Source organism: Betta splendens, chromosome 2 (genome assembly GCF_900634795.4).
Source record: "Betta splendens chromosome 2, fBetSpl5.4, whole genome shotgun sequence".
Taxonomy (NCBI): Eukaryota; Metazoa; Chordata; class Actinopteri; order Anabantiformes; family Osphronemidae; genus Betta; species Betta splendens.
This window is the reverse complement of record NC_040882.2, coordinates 23,918,118-23,941,335: the sequence shown is the minus strand read 5'-3', so window position 1 is coordinate 23,941,335 and position 23,218 is coordinate 23,918,118. Positions and strand designations below refer to the sequence as shown.

The window sequence follows — 23,218 nt, the reverse complement described above, 5'->3', positions numbered from 1 at the left end:
CATCAATAGTATTTGTCAAGTGGTTAAAGCTGATAAGAATACAAATGATTGCCTTGAGCTCGCTTTCAGGCCGGCTCGTCAGTGCAGCTTGTAAGGCAGAATTCCCATTGATGGAGTAAAAGTTGTATAAGCACAGCTGTGTGACTCAACTTTACAAAGTCCAAAATTGAATTTTATCATTTCAGACACTCTTACTGTTGTACCTGATTTTTTTTCACATTCGTCAATAATTTTGTTTTGTGTTCTCAAACTGCGCAAAGAAGAATTAAGTCAAGAAAATGGCGAGTCAGACATCCTGTATATAGACAGAGATTCATAAAGATAGATGGACAAGACACCTCTTGACTTGAGGAACCTCTGTCAGGACTTGTTGAGGCAGCGCCAAATGACGCCTCTTCACTCTGCTCTCCTGCCACTGACCTCCCACTGGTTCCATTACCTGTGCCGCCCGTGCGACCCCGGGCGCATCCAATCTCCACCGTTACATAACAAAAGACGAAGATTAGAGTTGCCGACGAGGAGGTCAGGACGGGAGATTGAGGAGTGTCAGGTGTGGAGCACAAAACAAATAAAAAAGTCTCTCTCAGGCACCGGGGGGATCACTCGCCGGGCCGGGCCCCTCCTCCTCCGCCTCGCCTCACTGTCCTCCTATCTCAAAAGAACATGACACGTTACAGCGTCTTTTAGCAGGTCCATTTTCTTTCCCTCAGCTCTAAAAACTGCATATCACTCCACCTCTGGTTTCAGGCTGTCATTTTACATTATATAACATGAAAGTGCTCCAGCTGGGAAGCAGAAATGTGACGTGCTTGATAGAAGGTGATGAATGAATTGGGGGAAAGGCACAGACAAGCCCCTTTTTCCCTCCCATCAGCCCTCAGCGAGGCTTAAATATCCACAAGGCTTTATGACAAGATGATATTCTAGCCGGAATATGCAAAACCCAACAAGCAGTAGCAAAGACGGCGCGGGATGGCGAGCCTGTGCATGCGCTGTGAAGTAACATCATGGCCTACATCCATGCAGTACGTTTAGTAAGGATGGAATCCTAAGTACAGCTTAGGTCTGCAGATATTCAACTTCACAGTTCCTCTGACGCAACAGCCTCCAATAAGGCGTTTCACAAAGTTAAATACGGGCAGTAAAACAGTTCCTACAGCACCCAGCAGAACCAGAGTCTCTCCAGAACACACACGTTCCACCCTAGAATCACTGCAATCTCACAAAACCTCCGTACGAATGCCTCCGAAAGGGAGATTCTTTCAGGCAAATGAGAAAACCTCATTTCTGAAGAGGATGGATGTCTCTCTCTCCCTCGCTCTCTCTCTTTCTCTCTCTCTCCGAGGGAGCAAGGCAGCAAAACAGCACCAGAGGCCCCAGTCCATGACAAAACAAAGAGATTAAATGACCTGTGAATGTGACTTTCTATTTTTCCATTAGCTGACGTTGAACTCAGTGGCGTGCTGCCCCCTTCTGGAGGCCGCTGAGACCTCATCAAGCTGTATTTCATCTAACGCCTGCCTTCCTGTTCATTTGGCATTGATTTGAATTACGATTCCACAGTGTTGTGCGCTGATTAGATGTGCAGCAATCACTATCAGGGTGATAGCTGATACGCCACACTGTACGAAAAGTATTTATTAGCCTCGACAATGATCTAATGCACGACTGCGTCTCTCTCTTCACGAATATCTTGCACACTGATTTAGCATCTTCAGGTTGCAGTAAGGACACAGCCGAGGCCCGCCGTGCTGACACACAGGAGCAGAATGCAAAAATGCCGAGCCCCCTCTGAAGTGAGATTTCAGCGTTGGCTCGGGCCAAATGTCAACCAGCTCAAACAGATGGTGTGAAGAGCCGGGCCGAGCGGCTGACCTTGCTGGGTGGTGGGTAAGGGTGCAGGGCAGTGCCAGGCTCTGGGTGTTTGTTTGTAGCTGGGTGGAGGGGGGGGGTCGCAGATGTTGTGAACATCAATAGAGCTCAGTGTTGTTGCAGAGACAGAGAGGTGAAGCCACGTCGGTCTGTCTGCTTTGCAGGTGCTTTCTGGCACCGTGGGATGTTGTCAATCTGTCACTGAGTTTAAAAAAAAATGGTACAAAGCGATGAATGCCATAAGGAAAGTGTTTACTGCTGTTACTGATGATCAGGAAGTGTTATTTGTGTTACTAATTAATCGATAAACTGCATTTTACATAATTGTTAAAAATGAATGTTTTGTTAGATAATAAATGATTCGTGCAAGTTTTTCCACAGTCTTTTATTAGGCATTAGTTTGTTTATTTTTTATGATTAACTTCTTAGTTAATTACGGTCTGTAAAATGCCAGACAATTGTGAAAAATGCCATGGTAATTTCTCACAGACCAAGGTGACATTTTTTAATTACTTATTTTCTATGAACAACACTGGGCATAGATATTAAATGAGGAAAGGTTCTAAGTGTAATATTTGGAAGATCACAATTGTCAAAAGTGTCTCAAAATGCTTATTTGTGCACACAAACGTTTTTTGGAGATTTAGTTCATTAACCACAAATCAACCTATTCCTGCAGCACTAACGAGTGTTGTTTCACCTTTTAAGACATTGTGCTAAATTCATTCACTAATAACAATGGAGAAAAGGAAGAATGACAATAATAATGAAAAAATCTAAACTTCTCTAACACCATTAGAGAAGTGAGGACATATTGACCTGGTGATGAAAGTCTAGTGATGTGAACAAAATCTACAGCTACGAAATAAACAATTCACAGCCATGACTTTGAATTATCTCATCTGGCACCAGTGATAAAAATCCATCTCCATATACTGTACAGTGAATTTAAATTGTTCAGTCAACCTATGGAAAATAAAGTGAAAATGATCTTTTCAACTAAATGAAGCATTTAAAAGCAGACTGGCGTTTTCTAAATCTCAAACATGTAGTTCATGGCATCATATAAAACTGAAGACAGAGGGAACCAGACGTGTTTCGTCCACAGAGTCTATATCTTCAGGGTTTCTTCACGGCACAGATGCCACAGAGTTCATTATAATGACGTCTTTAAGCTTCTGTTTCTCTCTGCCCATGCTCCAGCTCCTCGCAGCTACGACGTCTTCATTCCTCTCATTACCAACGGGTGCCAGCCATACTACTGTACATAGGAGCCTCTGGGGTACATCCAGTGCTCTGTGAAACGGGAGAGATTTCCACTCGCAAGCTGTTGTTGTCATTTCCCAACCATTCAAGCACCTACAGCAACCTTTTTCATCTATACGTTCAACCCCCCCAACTTTGCTCTCCTTTTATCACCGCCAAGAAGTGCCGGAACATCAAATGTTGACTTTTTCTTTAATCAGGCGATTCCTAGTTTAAAAAAAGAAGAGTAACATATTGTGCGCTGCCTCTGTTTCTGCTGCTGTGTGAGGGCTTTGAAAGGCGGCAAGTGAATAAGTGAAATTCACCTCGGCAAAAATGCCTATTTCTTCACAGAAGGCAATTTCCTGCAGCTCTGTTCACCAGCACATAGCTGCAGTCTGAGCTTGGTCACACATGGCGCTTCTGCGAATGTATTGTCCTACAGTAATGCAAAAAAAAAGGAGGACAGTCCTCACTGTGCTGCATTAAACGCACTGTAAGAGAAGACAAAAACACATTCTCGGATACTTGCAATTATGATTAAGTATGACTGAACTTGAATCTACATGAGCGGCGGTTTGTACAGGAATGGAGAGCTATAACGTAATGATAGAATGCTGCAGGAGCACCACTTCAGAATATCCCGTTTCCCTCCCGAGTGGAGTGCCTCCTTTGATCATCAAATTGTTCTCCTGAAAATCCTCTCTGTTCTTGAATTATCTGGGCCGCTGAAGTGGAAAGTGAATTTTCTGTGGAGGCCAAAGCTTCTTAAGAGCAAGGGAAAAGAAGGGGGAAACTAAGGAAAAGGTGTGAAAATGACACAAATTGAATAACGGCGCAAGAAAAAAAAAAAAGATCCATGTGGCTCTGTTTTTGCAGAAACGGATTCAAAAGGAAATAGCGTTCCTTTGCTTTCTTTAGAACATTGTTATTGTGCTTCACGTGGCCAGATGTAGTGGCATGACAAGAGAGGTGATAACAGAGGACAGCATTTATATAAAACCCATCTGCCGATCCACAGAATTAGCATCTTATATGGAGTAACTGCTGCCCTCAGAGCTTGATGGAGGCGCTAACACAAGGCCACTTGTCAGTTCTAACATTATCACCTGTTAACAACTGTCAGCGGAACCGCCTTTAATTTGCCCAGCCTGATCACCCTGTGCGGTGCTTGCCGTTAAGCACACATTTTCATGCATGTTCAGGCTGATTCGTCCTCTTCAGATGCAGCCGCATCCATGGGGGACGTCCTCCCGGTGGCCGGCAAATAAACAATGGCTCGTGCTGGTGACGGCGTTAGCGCTGCTCGCGTCAATTTCTTGAGTCACACGTTTCACGGGAGCTAAAATTACTCATCCAACACAAGAAGCACCCTATCAGCACTTACGGAGCAGAGGACGTTACAGTAGACCTATAGTGCAAACATGAATTTGCACACATTTTTAACAACACATTTGCAGCTTCGTGACAGCCTCTTCACAAGCTGAACTTTTTTTCTGCTTTGCAGTGGGAGAAACGAGCTGAGGTTCCCTTTCTCCCTCCGTGTGTGTGTGTGTGTGTGTGTGTGTGTGTGTGTGTGTGTGTGTGTGTGTGTGTGTGTGTGTGTGTGTGTGTGTGTGTGTGTGTGTGTGTGTGTTTGCACATACCAATTGCCATTTATAGCAGAAAAGGGAACAGGGAGAGGAAGAGATTGAGCTCCAGCCATTTTGTTTACAGCCAGAGATTTTGATATATCTGCTGCCTGGTAAGAGACTCAACAAGTTTAAAGTGAAGCAGACAGCCACATTCTCACACGTTGAAGCTTGAGGGGGGGGAATGGAAAAAAAGGACGCTTTTGGGAAACTGTGCTTGTCCTGTGCAGAATTCAAATGAATGTGGAAGGGGCCCTGTTGTACGAGTGGAGGAAACAGCAAAGCCAGGCAGAAAGTCAGCAGCAAACAAGATGCAGCAATCACAAAGGAGGCAAAGCGGCTGGAGATGTACATCCGCTGCCTTGATGTGAAAAACACAGTGACAATATGGCAAATAATGTAATGTACTGTATTTATGATGTGGAAACTAATTAGATTCTTTATTTTAATTTATAGAAGAAAATAATCCCACCAAAAAACATTTTACTCCCATTTCATAGCAGCTGCTTCAGGAGCGCACACCCTTAGATAACAATATAATTTCCTGCATCAGCTGCCTATATTGTTGATAATATAAGAATTGAACTCCTGTTTCTTCATACCGATATTATTCAATCATCATCTTAAACTGTAAGCACTTTAACTGCATTTTAATCATGGAACATTTCAATCATTGTAAACATGCTGCTTGAAACAATAACCTTCTCTTCAACACTTCAAGAGCAAAGAACTGATAATAGACAGAAATTCCGCCATTAATTGTCAATGGGGACCGTGTGGAAAGGGTGTCAGACACCTCAGAGCAGTTTTACTCAGGAAGAATAACATTACACAGAGGCTACTGGTATCCTTCTACCAAGCAAAAGTATGCAAAGTATGCTAACATACTGTATAAGCATCTGGTATGCTAGCTGTACAGTGGCTCCAAAGGGTCATCAACACTGCAGAAAAGGGCCGGCTGCCCTCTCCCCACACCAGAAACCTACACAGCCCCCGTTGTCTATGAAAGACACCTCACACCCTGGTCACTGCCTGTTTGAACGACTGCCTACAGGCTATATACTATATAAGGACAAATGGACCACTGCAATAACAACTCGGAATGCTGCTGAGAAATAAAGCTTGTATGTGTGAACGTTATGTTCCTTTTCTTAGGTATATTTATTCTTGCTTTGTTCTCGGTTTTAGTAATTTTATCTTTAGGACCTAGCACTTTGCTTGTTCTTTTAGCACTGACTGCAGAGCACTTTTAAATTTTGTCATACCTGTTACAGTAAATAAAGACAATAAAGACTATTCTTTTCTATTCTAAGCTCGTAAAACACCACCAACAATTCAAACACATGCTGATACGTTAATGTCTACACAATATTAGAAATAAAAATAATACATATGAATAAATATAACTTACCGCTGCTTCTTCCTCTGAAAGAATTTGCTCCTCATCATGGACAAATGACACTTTAGCCTGGACTTCATCCACTGTTATACTGTGTTAAAAAAAAGCATAAGCAGAGAGTTAAGCATGAGAACAGTAGGAATTGAACTGCATGTAATATAGGTAATAAGTACAATGCCCAAAAACATCCAACTTCAAGTTAAATCATAAAACCTACTAAACTACCTAAAACTTAAACAAGCTGAGTCAAAGTCATGGATTCATCGACTCAATTGTAATAACTAAAGTGAATGTAAACAGTGTCTTTGCATTCTCGTGGATTGAAGCACAGATCTAGACAGATTCCTTTGAATGCATTGGGATGATTTCATCATTTGATTTCCATCATTCTGCTAAGGACGTCAATGCTGTCACCATGGCAACTGACACCAACAACCTGCTTACATGAAACGTGGACACACAAGAAGAATCCTGAACATTATCAATTAAACATTCACACATTTCACATTTTGACCCAAAGTACAATATTTTGGCTTTGTAAAATATATGTCTGAAGGTATCTGACTCTTCAATGAACCAGCCTCACTCTGGAAAAGAGCAGCAAAATGCCGCATTTGCTAACTCACTGTATGTCGAAATGAAAATAAAAACCTTTGCTGGATGTTCACAGTTGATATGCCTGGGAGTTGAAGATATTTATTTTTGGGTGAGCTCGTTCTTTAGGTGAGTTTGGGCTTATCTGACACTGTGCTGATAGAGATCCTCTGTTCTTCGAGCCTGTCTGGATCGGAGTGGCGCACAACACCATGCAACATGGAGTACAAACAAAACCACACACACCGCTTCTCATCCCAGAACCCTCAGATCTTTCCTACAGCCATTCCTCCCCGCCGCCGTCTTTCTTCCACAGGTTCTAGCTAAACTAACACGACTGAGCTGCGATAATGACGGCATAGCCGAGATCAATCCCGGGAGTCCATTAAAAGCAGAAGTGCAGGTAAACATACAAAGCAAATCGCTTGTCCCACTACAGGGAATCAATGTTCGGGGTAAGTGTGGGAGAAAGACGTGGGCTCGCTGCAATGTGGGGCAGCGCTGAAGCTCCGGAAAAACAAGCCTAATGAAAACAGTCTGCAGCTCCAGCCATAGAGGACATTTACACCAATATAAAGCATTACAGCATATGAGCAGGTGGATTGCAATGTAAACCTACAGTAGGTTTGACTGAGGCAGACCGTAATAAGCATTAGGGAACTCACTCCCTCACACATAGACTAATAAATCCTGACAGAGGGGAGGGGATAAAAAGCACAACCTGTTCGTGGGCCTTTGGGAGGCTCCATCATGGTTCATTTCCTGAAGCAGTTGGTAGACTCTATTTATAGCCCAGCATACTGGTACCAGTTAATCCTGCACTGGGCTGCCAACTGCCTGCCAGCTGGCACAGTGGGTTGCACTTGTGTGCGGTGCTTGACAAGGTTCAGGATGGAATAATGGTGAGGGAGTCCATAGTGTGTGACGGGAACGGCTTACCCATAATGCAAAGCAAAACTTTTGAACAGAAACACAACTACTTACTGAAGATACCTAAATGTCCTGGTGCCTAAACAACAATAATTAGTATTATTTTCCAGCAGTACAATAATCAGTATCTAAAGCAATTTGAAAAGTTCATGACAAAGCCATTCCTATTTTTGTCACTGGTGGATAAATAAGACACCAAAAATTCGACTAGTTCATCGGGGAATCAACATTTAAAGTAATTAGCAATTCCAATCGAGTGGATTAAGGACGGAGTAGTATTTTGCTAAGTGTCATTAGCGACAAAGCCAACAGCTTTTTTCTACAAGATAAAGAGTCTGCCATGTGCATGCTAATCCAGTTCAAAGTCAGCAAAGTGCCTGGCAGTGTGCAGGCGCGAGGTGTGCCGGTGACTTTCGACTTTGCATATATCATAACGGCAACTAAATCAAGCTTGACGCTGGGGCGTGTAAGCTGCACAGCGTCTGTGGGGGAAGAAGATGGCAGTGAAGCATAGGTATAAAAAGCTTCCGCGACCTGCTTTATTCAAATAGGCGTCAATACATGTCCTGCCTGCAGACAGCCCGCTCACCAAATTCACCGAGTGATGGACGGAAACAATGGCTGTATAAAAATACGCGACACTTGCAGATATTTCAGCTTAGCAATGTGTTTGTTTAAGCACAGATGCCGCTTGGGATGGCGGGGTGGCGTGAATGGGCGGGGGACGCGGGGCAGGGATGGAGGGGGGTGCAGAAGGGCTGAATAATGGTACACATGCAGGCGCAGAAATGCATAAGTGGGCACACAGCGCTCCCCGGAAAATCGCTGCACAAGCACTTCATCTTCATTGCAGCCATATGTTTTATAGCGCCTTCAGTTTACTATGCCCAGCCCGCTTCCTTTCCGGGAGAATATGCCCAGTTAGCTTAAGCAGTATTGATTTTTTTTTCCAGTCATGGTGTGGGAAGGAGAAGAATGTGAGGGTGAGGATAGATGGGGAAAGAAAAGCGTGAAGGGGGCAAAATATCATGCACTTGGGTTTTTTTTCCGCAAACCACCAGCTCATCAAGGCAACTTGCTGCGAAGCAAAATGGATGCCATTCAGTTTAAAGATGGCAGAGGTTAAACACTGCTCACGGCAGCACGTTAGTCAGCATGGGTGGCTCAGAGGAGGCTGGGGCACCGTGCAAGAGGCAACAAGTGGGTCTGCTGGGAAATGGAGATTAAAGAATGTAGATAAAGCGATGAATTACTGTTTGACAATCGCTGAAAAACGCACACAGGAAGTTGAGAATGAGATGGAGCTTCTTTATTTAAACTGATGAGACTAAATCTTATCGGTGTCTTAGACAAGTATTGAATTATTATGAATTACAATTAGATATTCGTGAAACATCCCTTTTTCTTAGAGCATATGCAGGAAACTGTGGGCGCAGAAAATGTTCTGTATCTTTATGTTGTTTTTGCCTAACTTTGCTGCATTAGCAGGTTTTCTCACAATATTACATCAAGCTGCCCTTGTCTCTATACACAATGCTTTCTAAAGAAATGAATACCAGCCCTGAGGCAGGTCCATTTTCAGTAATTAGCTAGTTAATTAATTGTCTAAACATCCAATACCTGCATTTACTACATATATTAGAGTCTCCACATTGCTTAAATAGTCCTAATTCTTCAGCTGCTGATTTGGGTTATAAAAGTTAATATATCAGCATATTACACGAGGAAAACATCCCCTAAAGTGTGAAGCTAGATGTAAAACATTTAACCTTGCTGCTCTTTTCACACACCACAGTCCCCATGCCCAAGGTAGTAGTTTTTTGAAGTCCAAGGCTGGAGGAGATAAGCTTTAGGTATTTGATTTCATAGGAATCCAAATATTGTAACAGAAGCTTTTTCACACAGACTTGTGAGTGAAATATTGATGTTTGGGTATTAAAAGCACAGGTGGATGTCCTAAAAAGCAGGCTCCATTGATCCCACTCATGTAAGCTTTAAGTAGCCAAACAATTAGTGTAAATAAAATTTTGATTGCAAAAATGCTGTATGCAAGTTATAATAAGCTCTAAGGCTGGCAGACTTAGATACAGAGAAATGACATTGCATCAGTCATAGCTAAGAACTGGGGCTAAATGTTGGCGTTGTCAACAATAAGGTGATCACCATACTATTTACCTGCCATCTCCGTTACTGTCCAGTAACTGGAAAACAGAGGATACTGTTCTGTTCCAACGTCCTAGACCTAAAGACGAGAATCAGAAATGTCAGACACAGTCTCTTAACCAGCAAATGTTAGAATCACAATAAGTCCTGATGAGGGGTTATTAATAATTTTATCACAAAACTATGTTTCATCAGAAACCAGCATATAAACACTAATCCATCTACACACAAACTGAGATAGGGATAGAGAAAAGATGAAGCTGGAGCTGGATTTAAAAATATGAGGAGATGAGTTGGGGGGAGGAGGATGGAGGTTCTTTGGCAATCAGGCAATGAGTCAGTCACGCTGTGCAAGAACATTTGGTTTCCCTGTAGGGAAAAAAAGCATGTTAGAGTCCAGAATGCAATCAGGAGTCCTTGTGCTGTAACGGCTGGTATGACAGTGATTTCCCTCTTCTCCATTCATATTCACAGGCAGATGAAAAGGAGACGCAGAAACTTCCTGAACCCCCCTTTACCAGCGAGCATGTGACCCCAACTGGATTCATTTTGTGAATCGCATTCATTGGAGTGGGAGGGAGAGGAAATTCTCCTATGTTTCGGCACTAAACGTCTCCCACATCATCAGCAGAACAGAGAAAGTAAAGGAGCAAACTGATTGGCCCCTCAGTCTGGGGAGAGGCACTTTACATAATGCTAATTGCACATCCGTCGCAATTACCATTCCGTGCTAATTACAGAAAAGCTAATTGTAAAACTAGCATTTTTTTCCCCCAACGTAAAGCGAAGCGCCTGCCTTGAGTGAGCTGCATTTCATGAATTCAGCCTTGCCAAACTGCCATAATTCCATATTTATAAAGCTGTGCGTTTTTTTTTTAGATTTAAGTTTAAAACGATGCACGCAACATTTTTTCCCCCCACAACACGACAGAAAGCAGCAAAAGTCTATAAAGAAGCCAGAATCCTCGCCCCCCCGTTGTTGACTCTGCTCAACCGAGGGTAGGAAAACAAGATTCGCTAATATTCTTCTGCAATACACACAGCATCTGTCATATTAGCGGCCTATTCTTTTGTTTGAACGGCGCTCTATTCCCAGCCTAATGCTTGACATTCTCAACGCATCCTCAAGTCGCTCCGCCTCACAAAAATGAGTGCACAAAGCAGGAAGAGAAATGGTCTCATCCCTCCCTCCACTGCAGAGCTGTAGCTATGAAAAACAACCATAAGGAGAATAGATGGCGAAGGGAGGAGAGGAAGGGAAGAGATGGAGCGGAGGCGGGGGGGCGATGTGGTAAAAGGTAAAAGGAAGAGTGGGGAAGAATCTCGAAAATGAGTAAGAAGAGAGTAGGAGGGTGAAGAAAGAGAGAAAGGAGGTTGAAGACATTGGCTCTTTAGGCCGATGGCACATATAGTGGGCTATGTTTACTAATGGACACCATCACTCATCCACCCATGTTGCCCTGGCGATAGCGCAGCACACTCATAAAATAAAGAGAGGCACAAAGAGAACAGAGAAAATGGAACATATCAGCAGGAGACTGCAGATCTATGCCTAGGCTACAGACCATGTTATCCACACTGAGCCTCCTATGTTATTGAGGGCTCTGCACTCCAAGGCTAACAAAGCACACATTCTGCTTTCTATTAGAAGCTATAAGCAGTATTTCTACCCAGGAAATTACCTCTGTCTCTGTCTGAGAAAGTAAGATGTTTAGAGATGGGATCTGAGCGCAAATGAGCTTTTACAACTTTGATTTTATTGGACAGTGGACAATTTAAAGGAACACTTCAGTTTTACATTCAGCCTGTGTCCATGTTTTAAATTCAATTTTAACCTTTATATCAAGACCTATTGGTGTAAGTAATCTGCCTACTGGTGATTGGAGAGCTGAATATACAGCATGAGGTAAAAGTGTGTTTTAGATGAAAACAGATTTAGCTTTAAAAGGCAGCTAAAGAAAGAAACAGTTAAACAATTAACTCACATACGCTACAGTTAAATTATGGGTCTATTATTCCTGGACAAATGCATGACTCAGCATGCCATGACTATGTTGGACATATTAGGTGACATAGCAAAGTACTGAGACAACCTGACCTGTCCATACACCTAATTTACTCTGTGGGCTGTCTGCAGCTGCATTCGTGCACAAAACTGCAATTACACGGGAGGTGGTTTGTACAATCAGGTCAAACACTGGATGAACTGTGGGTGAACTCTGAGGCCATGCAGCATTGCATGTTTGGAAGCGCCATTAAAAAGAGCAACAGATGTAAAATGCAGACTGTCTCTGCATGAGGGGATCATATCAAATAAACATCATTAGAGAGCAGGGAACCTCCATGTGAACCCAAAACCTTATCACAGATGGCATTAGGAAGGAATTCTGCAAAAACATTCAAGCACAATCAGTGTCCTCTGTGACCGCGACGCGGTTCTTATTCAGGATTCAGTGTAGACTGTTAAATGCAACTATAAATACTGGATTCGCCACTTGTTTAGTGGAGGGGCAGCCTTCAACACAAGTTAAACTGTGGAGCTAAACTGCACGTGGCTACCACCATAGCCTGCTAGCTAGCCAGCTAAACTAATTATGAATGCCTTTATGTTTATAGCAATAGGTGGCACAAGTTTCCTGGAACCCACCGCACTATGAGAGCTGTGTATTGTTTTGTTTTATAGTGATGGGTTCACAGCGGGGAGCCTGATCTGCCTTTCCAGCCAACCTCCACGGGCAGACCTTATGTTCCCAGCCGCACCCTCTGCCTCTGTGCCAGCTCCGTAGATCTCATAGGTTCCTTCTCTGCCTCCTCCCATGGAACTGTACTGTCAGTTTCACAACACACACAGCCCAGCGTCTGCCTGACAGGTTCTGGTGTTAGATTAGTGCTAGCCAGCTCCTGAGGGACTACAATATGTTATCCTACTGCTCTCCCCGGTAAAATGGTCCCAATTCTCAGAGTTCTGCAACTTTCTTTTTCTTTGAGTTGTAACAAAAACAAAGAAACAAATCTCCTTTAAGGTTACAAATGGTCTGGCCCTTTAAAACATCTCAATAACTGTGCATGAAGCCCTGGAGAAATGCTTGAGCGACAGCCACAGTAAAAAGGAAAGACTTTAGATCTACTTTGCAGGCTCAGCTGCTTGTTCTTCTGGCTTTTCATTCCTATTTTGACAACTGCTACTGACAATTCATAAATGGAAAGCACTTGAAAAACAGAGTTTCTTTGCTATATTTAATTGATGGGGCTCAATATTTATCCTTAAAAGTCCTCTAAAGCCTAATTTTTTAAAGGCAAATGTTTTGTTAGTTTTTCTAATAAAAAGATTTTCGCCCAGAAGACAGCTGAGAAAGGCTCCAACATACAATCCACCCTTACGGGTGGTATGGTATAAGACAAAATAACCAATTAAGACGTGACCATGTCAGTTTATCATCTAGAGGACATACAGTATATAAGGTTTATGAACTATGGGACATTTGTGATGAACGTGTGCATGTTTCAAGCACCCTGAGCTAAATTTAATGAAGAACCACAATGCTAACTTGATGAATAAAGCATTATGTGCTAAAAAGATAAAAATAAAACACTGACACTCACAGACACACACAGCTAAAACTGCAACTCTAGAATGTCTTACGCACGGTTGAAGCCACATTAATTCTGTGCAGAAGTGCAGCAGGGTCATATGCTGCCATCAAGAAATGTTTCCTCCCTGGATGCAAGTGAATCTTTCATCAGAACAACTACAGGTCTCATTGTGTGCAAGCTGTGTTTCATTAGGTGCCTGCCTGCAGTCCAGGTTCATCTACTGATGAAAATGTAAAGGGCAACACAGAGGAGATTTAAATAAGAGCGGCCACCACTGTTGAGTAGCACGACTGGGCAAACATTCAACTTACAATAGCAAAACACAAGTATCGTCAGTCCCCTAAACTAAAAGCACTACGATGATGCAAAATTACCACAACACACCACCGTGCAACTATTTTTACTGGACTCTAGGCACCAAGCTCAGTGACAACATTGAAAATGATTCCACTGAACTTCTTCAAGATTAGTCGAAATTCAACGGAGTTTATAAATCACAGAATTTAGTTTTTAAGCACTGCACAGAAGTGAAAGCCTTTCGGGAAATGGGTTTTCCAGTAATTGCAGGTTTCTGAAGAACTGCATACATTGTGAGCAAAGGTCTACGATAAGTTAAGGCTGCTCCTCCTCCTTCACTTCCACTGTATTAACATGAACACAAAATGTAAATGCAAATTATAATTATTAATTGTGTCATTTCAAACTGTATTGTAAGAAAATCATCAGAAAAAAGTACTAAGATGTGTTTTTTTTAGCCCCAAGGACTAAAATCCAAGCTCAGGGACATGCATCAGCCAGATCACATAAACATTCCATGAAATATGAAAGTATAAAATGACTTCCTTGATCATTACATCACTTATGCTGTACATACTTTAACCCTGGAATAAAATCAAAACGAGCACAGAAGCTTTATCAGCCTGCTATGCAAAATAATAGCAGGACAGCTCATCAGGGAGCCATAAGGGTTTGCAGAGTTGTACTGTGGCAGATTAATGGTGCTTATTCATTGAAATTCAACTATTAATCCACATGTACTGTCTTAGTCTGCAAGCAGTGAATAAAAGCTGGATAAGTAGCCTTTAGGCCCCGGAAACTTTTTTTCAAACGTCAGTGAACAAAGCTATCACCACACGCACACAAACTACCACTGGATGTGCATTGTCAAGGCCTACATAGATATAATGCCAACGTAGTAGATTTTACTGACATGTACAGTGCAATTCCTCAGCCAAGAAGTGTCAGCGCACCCGTGAAAATTAAAATTCATGGTTGTTACTCCGTGAAGATGAGCAGTAATGGAAGCAGAGGATGACAGGCTCAGGAATTCGGGGGCCGAGGCATCCGGCAAAGGTCAGCTCGCACAGTGGGAAGCATGATGGATGCGTGTTCCAGAGGATGAGCCAAAGTCAAATGACATTTACCGTAATCACAAGCTCTAATTGAGGGGCAGTTTGACAGCGGACAATCAATAGCAAACACTTCACATGGAAGGACATGAGAAGGACACGGATATTTTTAATCACTGTTATTTGACACAACATAAATTTGTTCAAAAGACAAACTATACACACACATTTACTCATTTTCCCGTTCCCCCTGTGCTACAATCTAAAAATCTGAAACTTTGAGCTCATTTAGGCTCGGAAATCTCAATCCCCTGCCTTCTCTGCATACCCATAATTATTCTAAATCCTTATGGGCTTCCACGGTGAAAATGGCTGAGCCCATTTTCTCCCCAGTACCACAAGTTTCTGCAGATTCACATAGCTTGAACGTCACTTAAATGCAGAGCCAGCTTGTGCTCTGAGCGATAAGGGAATTTCCCCGTGAGTCATAACCAACTTCGCTCTAAAGGTTTGAGGAACGTGAAAGGAAGAACGGTGGGACTGCAATTTACTGCCGTTCGTTCCTACCAGCCCATTTATTTCAGTGACACGGGCATTTGTATTTAACCCTTCCAGCTTTTTTCAGTGTTCTACCATTTGTCATCTTGGCCATCTGGCCTGAGGTGCTGAGGTCAATTTACTTTTGTTCAATGAAATGAAACGAGAGCTGCCCCGTGGTAGCCATAATAATGACCTAACTAGGTCTGCAAACTGGAGCAATTCTCAGCAATGGACCTAAACCAAATCATAGCAGTTTGAAGGTGGCACGACACTCACCGCTGTCACCTGCTGCAAGCGCCTTTAACGTCTGCTCTTTGAGTTGGTCGGCCTCATGTTTGCGTCTCCGGTGTTCTTCCAGTTTGATCTGCAGGTCCTCTGCTACTTGCTGGAGCTCTCTGAGCTGGGCCTTACAAGAGATGAGAAACCCAAATCCAACATTAAGTTAGATGGCAAACTCTTCAGCTGCTACTTCTCATACTGTGCCTTGGTGGAACTTACAGTACAACATGTCCCACATCTGAAATGCCGTCAAAGATGAAAGAAGCCATTACAAGAACGTGTCGGATGAATTCTGTTCCCATGTAACTTTACATCCGGTCCCAGCTCACTGACTCTAGTCACGCTTTAAGATCTTTGGCTGAAAATTTGAATCTGACAGATCCTTTAATCACCCACAGGACTCCAAATACAGCACATGCAAAGTCACAGTATCCTTTCAAAATAACAGAAGTGTTATGTTTCTATATGCTTGTCCTCCACTACCTCAGAACGGGTCTGTGTATATCAAAAACTGACAGCGCTCTGATCTACACAATGGACTATTTGAATCGCTTGCATGTTGTTAAGGTGAGGTGTTGTTGTCAAACTAAAAATGACAGCTTCTGACAAGCAAGCACAACCTATCATCACTCTCTGTAATGAACCAATTAATATGAAAGAGCAGTGTGTGTGTGCGTGTGTGTGTCTATACTGCCTCCCCATCCCTTCTCGGAGACTCTCATAAAGCGGTGATGGATTCTGCCTGGTTCGGATAGGGATGACTAGCTTTCTAGGCCACGCTGCTTGCTTAGCCTTGGGTTTGCTGCAGTGATTTATGGGCACCATTTTGAGTACATATTTACTAGTGAATAACATTCATACTGCGCAAAAGTTCCACAAGACACAACGCCAAAACAAATGCACATCATCACATGCATTTTTGTACAAAATCAGGATTTTAAGCTAAAAAAATAGCTCCTTTTGGGCTGAGAACAAATTCTTGCTTGATATAATATAAGGATAATCACAACTATCCACAAAGAGGATTTTAATTAATATCCCCTAAGGTTTCCAGTCATTGCTGGCTCTAGGGTAAGTGGTGTTGACATGCTATACTCTGCTTTTACTGTGAACACACACATTAATTTGATTAAAACATTCTTCTACTGAGCGTCTTCCCTTACAGAAGATTTTTCTTCAACACTTGAACTGTGAGGTCACTCTGGAGTCATTGTGCTGGGTTTCTAAGACGAGACCCTCGAGGTAACCCCGCCATATCAACAGACACACGCCGCGAGAAGAGGATCACAATGTGCAGCGGGGCTTGGAGAGCTGGGTGACACTTCAGCCTCGATCTGCCAATCAGCCGCCACAGAAGAGAACAGGGGATATAAGAAAAGAGCCCAACAGAAAGAAGGAGAGCAGGGTACACACTCAGAGACCATCAGCTGGCAAATCAGACGTGTGAGTGAGTGTGACAAAAAGTGGCCTTCAGTGAGAATCTCTGTAAAAGAAGTGGCATCTTATTTATCTGTACCCTTCATTACAAGCAATGCCGCTTTAAACAAGCCTGACCCTCTTCTGTGCGTTTTAATAAAGCCATTGCTCTAAAGTGCTCTGAAACACCTTGAAATAAAGCAATTTCTCACATAATCAATACACAAACTAACACAAGGATTAAGGGCAGCCCTGAAAAAGTCACACAACTGTGAAATGTGCTGCTGTAACATTACAGCTTCCAGTTAGTCCCAGCTAAATATTTGCATGTTTATATTGTACATCACCATTTAAATACAACTGCTCTTAGAGTTTTGTACTATGTTCTCCTGAAAATAAGGAAAATTAACTTTTAACAGTACATCAGTAATGAGCCACACTTGACCATCTAGCAGTGGTGGGAGGGCGTCTTGTATTACCTAAAGCACAATAACACATTAAGTAATGAGACCAGTGAACCAGTAAATATAACTTAAAAAACATCTAAAGAGATCCTCAGCTGGGAAATTTACCAATTTAAATTGCACCAAGCTCCAGGGCTCCGGTTTTTAATTCGGGCTAGTGCTTGTTGAACTGGATGTGCAAATGGAGAGCAAAAGGAAAAAGTGTGAAGTGGCCTCTGCTTATCTTAAAGCTCTGCTTAAGAGAATGATGCATGATTTAAAGCGGGATCCGTCTCACATCTGTTGAGTGATCGCAAATGAAGCCCAGTCACATGAGACGTCTTGGCAAGAGAAGGCTCACCTGATGCCTTGGATGGATACGAGTGTAAAATCAGCAGCAGGCTGATGCAAGTGAGCTAATGACAGGATGTATGCTTTCTGACAGTTCTCGGAGCTACAAAGCACCTAACACCTCACGTTTGACGAGGCAAAAACTATCTGCACAGTGGGCTAAGGTTGGTGCTGGAAACGGCACAGCAGACGCCTGTAGCAGCAGGCTGGCACCAACACGTATGGTCAAAACAGCATCACGCAGCACAAGCTGCTCATTTAGAGCAGGAATTCTCACAGCACAACACATATAAATGCAAATTAACCTCGACGTCCCTATCAATCAAGTGCGCGTTCGCTAGCGAGCCAGGCAATAACGCTGTGCGTGCTGATTGGCAGCTCAAGTGGCTGAGGTGAAAGGTTAATTAAATCTATTGAGTCTGACTGAAACAATAGCCACAAACCACAAGCACACTGGAACATTTTCATGATAATTTTCAGGGCATTCTCTATAATTTTGTTTCTGACAACAATTTAAAAAGAAAAAGCGAGTGTTCTGGCCAGATTTAAAGCCACGACATTAAGACGTCAGGTACAGGAAACCAAAGAAATGCACGATCTAATCTTGAAGCTCCTAAACCACAGAACCCAAAAATTCCAGACGAAAATGATGGTGAAGCAAACGTTGCCCTTTAAACAATACCACTGTTCTAGAGGATCACATATTTTGCCACACTGATATCTATAAGTGGATCATTTGCAGAGAAATGAAGTGGTTCTTTCTAATTGATTTATCTGGATTCTCTTCAGTTTTCGGAGCAGCACGAACAACCACCATCATGTTTTGCAGCACATTCACACAGAAACAGACAAAATTCTAAAGGGTTCTCAAAACTTTCAAGCATCACTGTTTTGTTTTTTGGGTTTTTTTTGGAAACCACTCAAATTACCTGTCAGGAAGCTGACTGCAATGGGCACCAACTAGAGTCAAGACTTTAATATGCTGGTTAAAGGATGCACTCCATTCTAGTGCCAGCAAATTGGTTACAGATACAGAGGCATCATATCAGTCATGCTGTGCAGCTCGGCCTCAACTACACCTACTCCTGAACTGTCCCAAACCTTTGACGGCTGTGAAGGTGGTGAACATTTTCACCCCCGAAGGTTCAACATTAGCTTAGCCATTATGCTCAGTGATGTAAACAAATACAGTAGTTGTTAGGGAATGAGTACAGTAGATATGCACGTGGTATACATTAGTGCAGGTTCCACTCCACATGATTTAAACTACATTCACTGGTGGTCACAAAGAAGGAAAAGCATAAATCTTTTAAGAGTAATCCTGGATCACTATCCCCTGTTATTACTTCAGGGAATATGGCAGCCGTTATTGCAGCAGGACCCAGCGTACCTGTTTCTCCCTCCAGAGCAGCACACCCTCCTCAATCAGCTGCTGCTTGAGTCGCAAGCCCTCATCCAAGGTTCTCATCTGGACCTCCACGTAGGCTCTCTCTTTCTGCCCCAGATTCCTGCAGGAGAGCGAGGGAGAGGAAGCACAGTCCCATCATTACTGGAAAAACATCAGCCACCCCGGCTCCGGTCATTGAGAAGGTGAAATCCAATTTTTTAAGGGTCCACATTGCAGCAAGAATCCAAATGGGAAAATATAATAGTAAATAAGATGGGGCTGATGCTCTGAGGCTGAACTAAATTGTTTTTGAAGTCTGGCAAACACAATATGAGTGTGGACCCGGTGAAAACATAATGAGATATACTCTGCTTGTATGTGGTTTTGAGGGGAATGGCAGTGAAGGAAATAACACAGGACTGTCAAGAAGAGAAGCGGTTACTGTATTAGAAGGTACGTTTACACAACAGGCTACAACTCTGCATTTGGCATATACATCAAAAAAAGCACGAAACTACTTAATCTACTTTCAGCTGCTTAAATCATAGTGACACCATGCCCCCTGGTGGCACATCCAATGACTCGCTATGAGGCGGTGCAGCAGGAAGCTTCCCACTGCTGCCATGATAAACAGCCATATGCTAAAGACAAACCCAATCAAATCAAATCTGCATTTTCATCAGTGCCCAACATGTAATGTCCAAACACAATGGATGGAGTAAATATTTACTTCTTTAGCGATGCCTGAGCCTCCACTGACATAGCTATAGTTGAAATGTGTTATTTTATAAATATTGAATCACAGTTTTCCACTGACCAGCAAGTGTTCTGGCAGTGAGCGTGGCTGTTGTATTCATCTGAAGCATCGCAGCAATCTGGCGAGAGACACAGGAGGAACCAATCCAAGGCACATTCAGGAGAACAGAGGAGAAAAGAACAAATCAACAAGGGGATTTAAGCAGCACGCCTTTATTCAAAATGATGTAATGATTACATAATTGATTAACACAGATTCAGCTCTGAAACAATACACTATAAAAACACAACAGGTTAACCATTACATTCCTTTTCTTTCCTGCTTACAGCTCATAATTGTCATAAAAGCCTGGTGTTATGACAGCAGAAATTAAATATTTAAGCAACTAAAGTCTACTCTGACATGTAGAAAAATAGGACATTTCTAAATGCTGTGCACAGGTGGCACTCTCCTATTTGTTGTTACTATCTGACAATTCATTCAAAATGATTATTTACAAAAAAAGAGAAAGAAAATAAATGGCAGTTAAGAAAATGCTTGTTTTACTTTTAGGCCACATTATCTACACTGTAAATATTAACCCAACCCCTAAAGGGCTAAATATGTAACACAATCTACCTGCCTGCACCTGACAACACATTGTATGCGCTTATCTGTAGAGAAGCCGTAAAGATGAGACCCAGGCCAGCAAGCACCAGCTGCTGGGAGTAGTTTTCTCATTAACAGACACATGTGAGAGTGGTGTCAACTTTCTCATCTTATTCGTGGAAAGAGAGCAAATAATACCAAAATACCAAACTACTTCTTTTGTCCATATAAACGTAGTCTCTGCTTTGATCATTTTTTATATTCTTGCTAACGCCAACAGAACTAATAATGAAGTTAAAAATCGTATTTGACAGAAAACATGAAGTGCACAATATCAAAGCGAAGATCCTGTACTGGACTTGAGGTGTGGGCAAGTATATGTCATTCTGAAGCAAACTACTAACAAATAACAGACATTGTTATACTGCGTGTACCTGTCAAAATGAAACCTGTTGTCTTACTCTAATAGGGTCAAAATGTGCCTTCTTCTCATTGAAATGTGCTGCTCCACCTCATCTTAAAGGCCCTTAAAGATGAAGCTAGGGCCTTGGTGCTGTCTGCATTAAACCCTTTTCTCCGGTCCAAAAAGGGCTCTCTTGGGATCAGTCAGTTTTAAGATCAGCTGCATGGTGTTTTATAAGTGCTCAGATCTGGTTTTGGCTCAGATCTTTTACCCAGGAGAGTAGGCGCAGTGTGAAACCTCTCAATTATCCTGAACCTCACTGGTGACCAGTGGAACAAGAGCATTACAGCCCAGGAGAGGAAGCCAACACAAGCCGAATGAAAAGGAAGACATGTTAACTGTTAAGCAGCGCTATTCAAGGCAGGGAAGGTGAGAGAAGAAGTGGGAGCAGAACAAAGCAGGGAGGAAAGAGAGAAGGAAGCTTTGAGAAATGTCCCCCACTGTTCCTTCATTCTTCATTCTTTCAATTTTCTATGGTTGCATGGCATCTAATGCTGGTGACGGAGGGGGGACATCGACAGCAGAAAGTATTGATTTTATCCAAAGTGACAAACTGCTGGAGAACAAAAGACGGAATAAGTATAGTACATAGCATCTTCCACAGGAAAGGATGGATAAAAACCTTGAGAAGAGCAGGAAGGGGTTTCCAGGAAAGCTGAGCACGGAGACAAGTGTGTGTACACGTAAGTATGTGTGCTGCAGATCCATGTTTTGTTTGCTCTGTCTACTTCAGCTGTTTGTTTACACTACAAAGAGCAGTGACAGTGTGCACACCAGAATCTCAGCTTCCTGTCATGATGTAGAATGTGAATTCCTGTACATGTCTGCAAAATACACAAAGCGGCCAAAACAAACAGTACAACTATTCTCCCAATACATAGAACATATTGAACATATTTTTAAAAACCAAAAACCTCCTTCTACCAAAAAATCTATATGATAAGGCTAAAAGCTGCAGCATTACATTTTTCCATCGCTAGCATTAGTTAAGTATAATATATAAATCATCCCACTGTGATGCGACATTAACAGCCTTACCACAGATGCCATCGTTGACTCGTGACGATGGGATGTAGTGTGGACGAAAACCCAGATTTGTGCAGTAGAATCGTCCACGAGGGCAAGCGGAGGTGCCTACAAGAGTTAGCAATGCATAAAAGCATTTTAACAAACATGCATCTAATCAAAATCTTTACAAAGGACAACACTCCCTTTCTACCATTTTAACTGTTACATACAGGTTGTTGTCATATCATTATCATCAGTATTTTCTTGCATTCCATAGTTTCTTTTTGTTTACCTATAGCCAAAATTACATTATAAGTGACTTTATGGAAGTTATGTACAACTAGAACTAAATCGAAGCAGTACCACAGTTCTTCTGATTTACTAGTAAACACATTAAGCTCAAATTTCAGAGTAGTTAATTCACTAAGAATGTAATGAAGGTATGATTCGTTCTCTCATTCATCCTCTACATATCTCCATTAAAAACTCTTCTATAAGAAAACTGATGTTTAAAACTTATAAACATTAACTGACTTTCCAAATTGATCTTTGATTGATCGATGATCCAGATCTGCCGGGCAAACTATGCCATCCAGCTATGCCATGTTTTGTATTCATGAACAGTGTTTTCACAAGTAAAGGTTGTTTCTGATTTTGATTTTGCACAATCTCACTGTGTGACTATCATGATGAAAAGACATCTTTCCGTTTTGACCTGTGTGACGCACACTGCAGCAAAAGTATGTTTTATTCTAGAGCCTGACAAAAAATAGGTTTTGAAACGCTATCGGGTGACGCACAACGGCGTTACTTATAGTTTACATAATGAAGCCAAACACAACAGAAACGTCAAAATATATAACATCATGCTATAAACAGAAGTGTTTAGTGTGGCTGACACATGAGCGTGCGATGACTCGCCGTCTAACATCACAAGCAGACGCCCACTCGTTCACTGAGCCAACGTTTCACCTGGTTCATCGGAGCCATCGTCACAGTCGCAGTAATCATCGTTCACCTGCTCGAACGGGATGATTTTCGAGCCATCAATGCACAGGAACGACTTCCTCTCCCTGTAGAAACGCTTGTCTGTCACAGATTGGAAACATAACAGACGGGTGTCTGTTGATTACTATGAACCTCAGCTCGGCAACAAACAAACAACCACACGATATAACAGGAGTCGAGCGACATTTAATCTTTTTATTC

The 23,218-nt window shown here is 42.3% G+C and overlaps 1 protein-coding gene across 3 annotated transcripts in view; it reads right to left on the bottom strand.

The window, feature by feature from the left end:
* Nucleotides 1-23,218, bottom strand: part of LOC114847060 (glucosidase 2 subunit beta-like) — a 94,186-nt gene that overhangs the window by 70,558 nt on the left and 410 nt on the right. For all 3 annotated transcript variants that reach the window (XR_008696663.1, XM_029136364.3, XM_055514617.1), the window contains exons 2-8: nt 22,982-23,098; nt 22,040-22,135; nt 20,011-20,068; nt 19,197-19,314; nt 15,594-15,723; nt 9,847-9,913; nt 6,160-6,238 (exon numbers count right to left, since the gene is read on the bottom strand). Coding sequence is in view for 2 of the 3 variants with exons in the window: in XM_029136364.3 (XP_028992197.1) it covers nt 6,160-6,238; nt 9,847-9,913; nt 15,594-15,723; nt 19,197-19,314; nt 20,011-20,068; nt 22,040-22,135; nt 22,982-23,098 (665 nt within the window). In the remaining variant the exon portion in view is untranslated. The remainder of the gene's footprint in view (nt 1-6,159; nt 6,239-9,846; nt 9,914-15,593; nt 15,724-19,196; nt 19,315-20,010; nt 20,069-22,039; nt 22,136-22,981; nt 23,099-23,218) is intronic.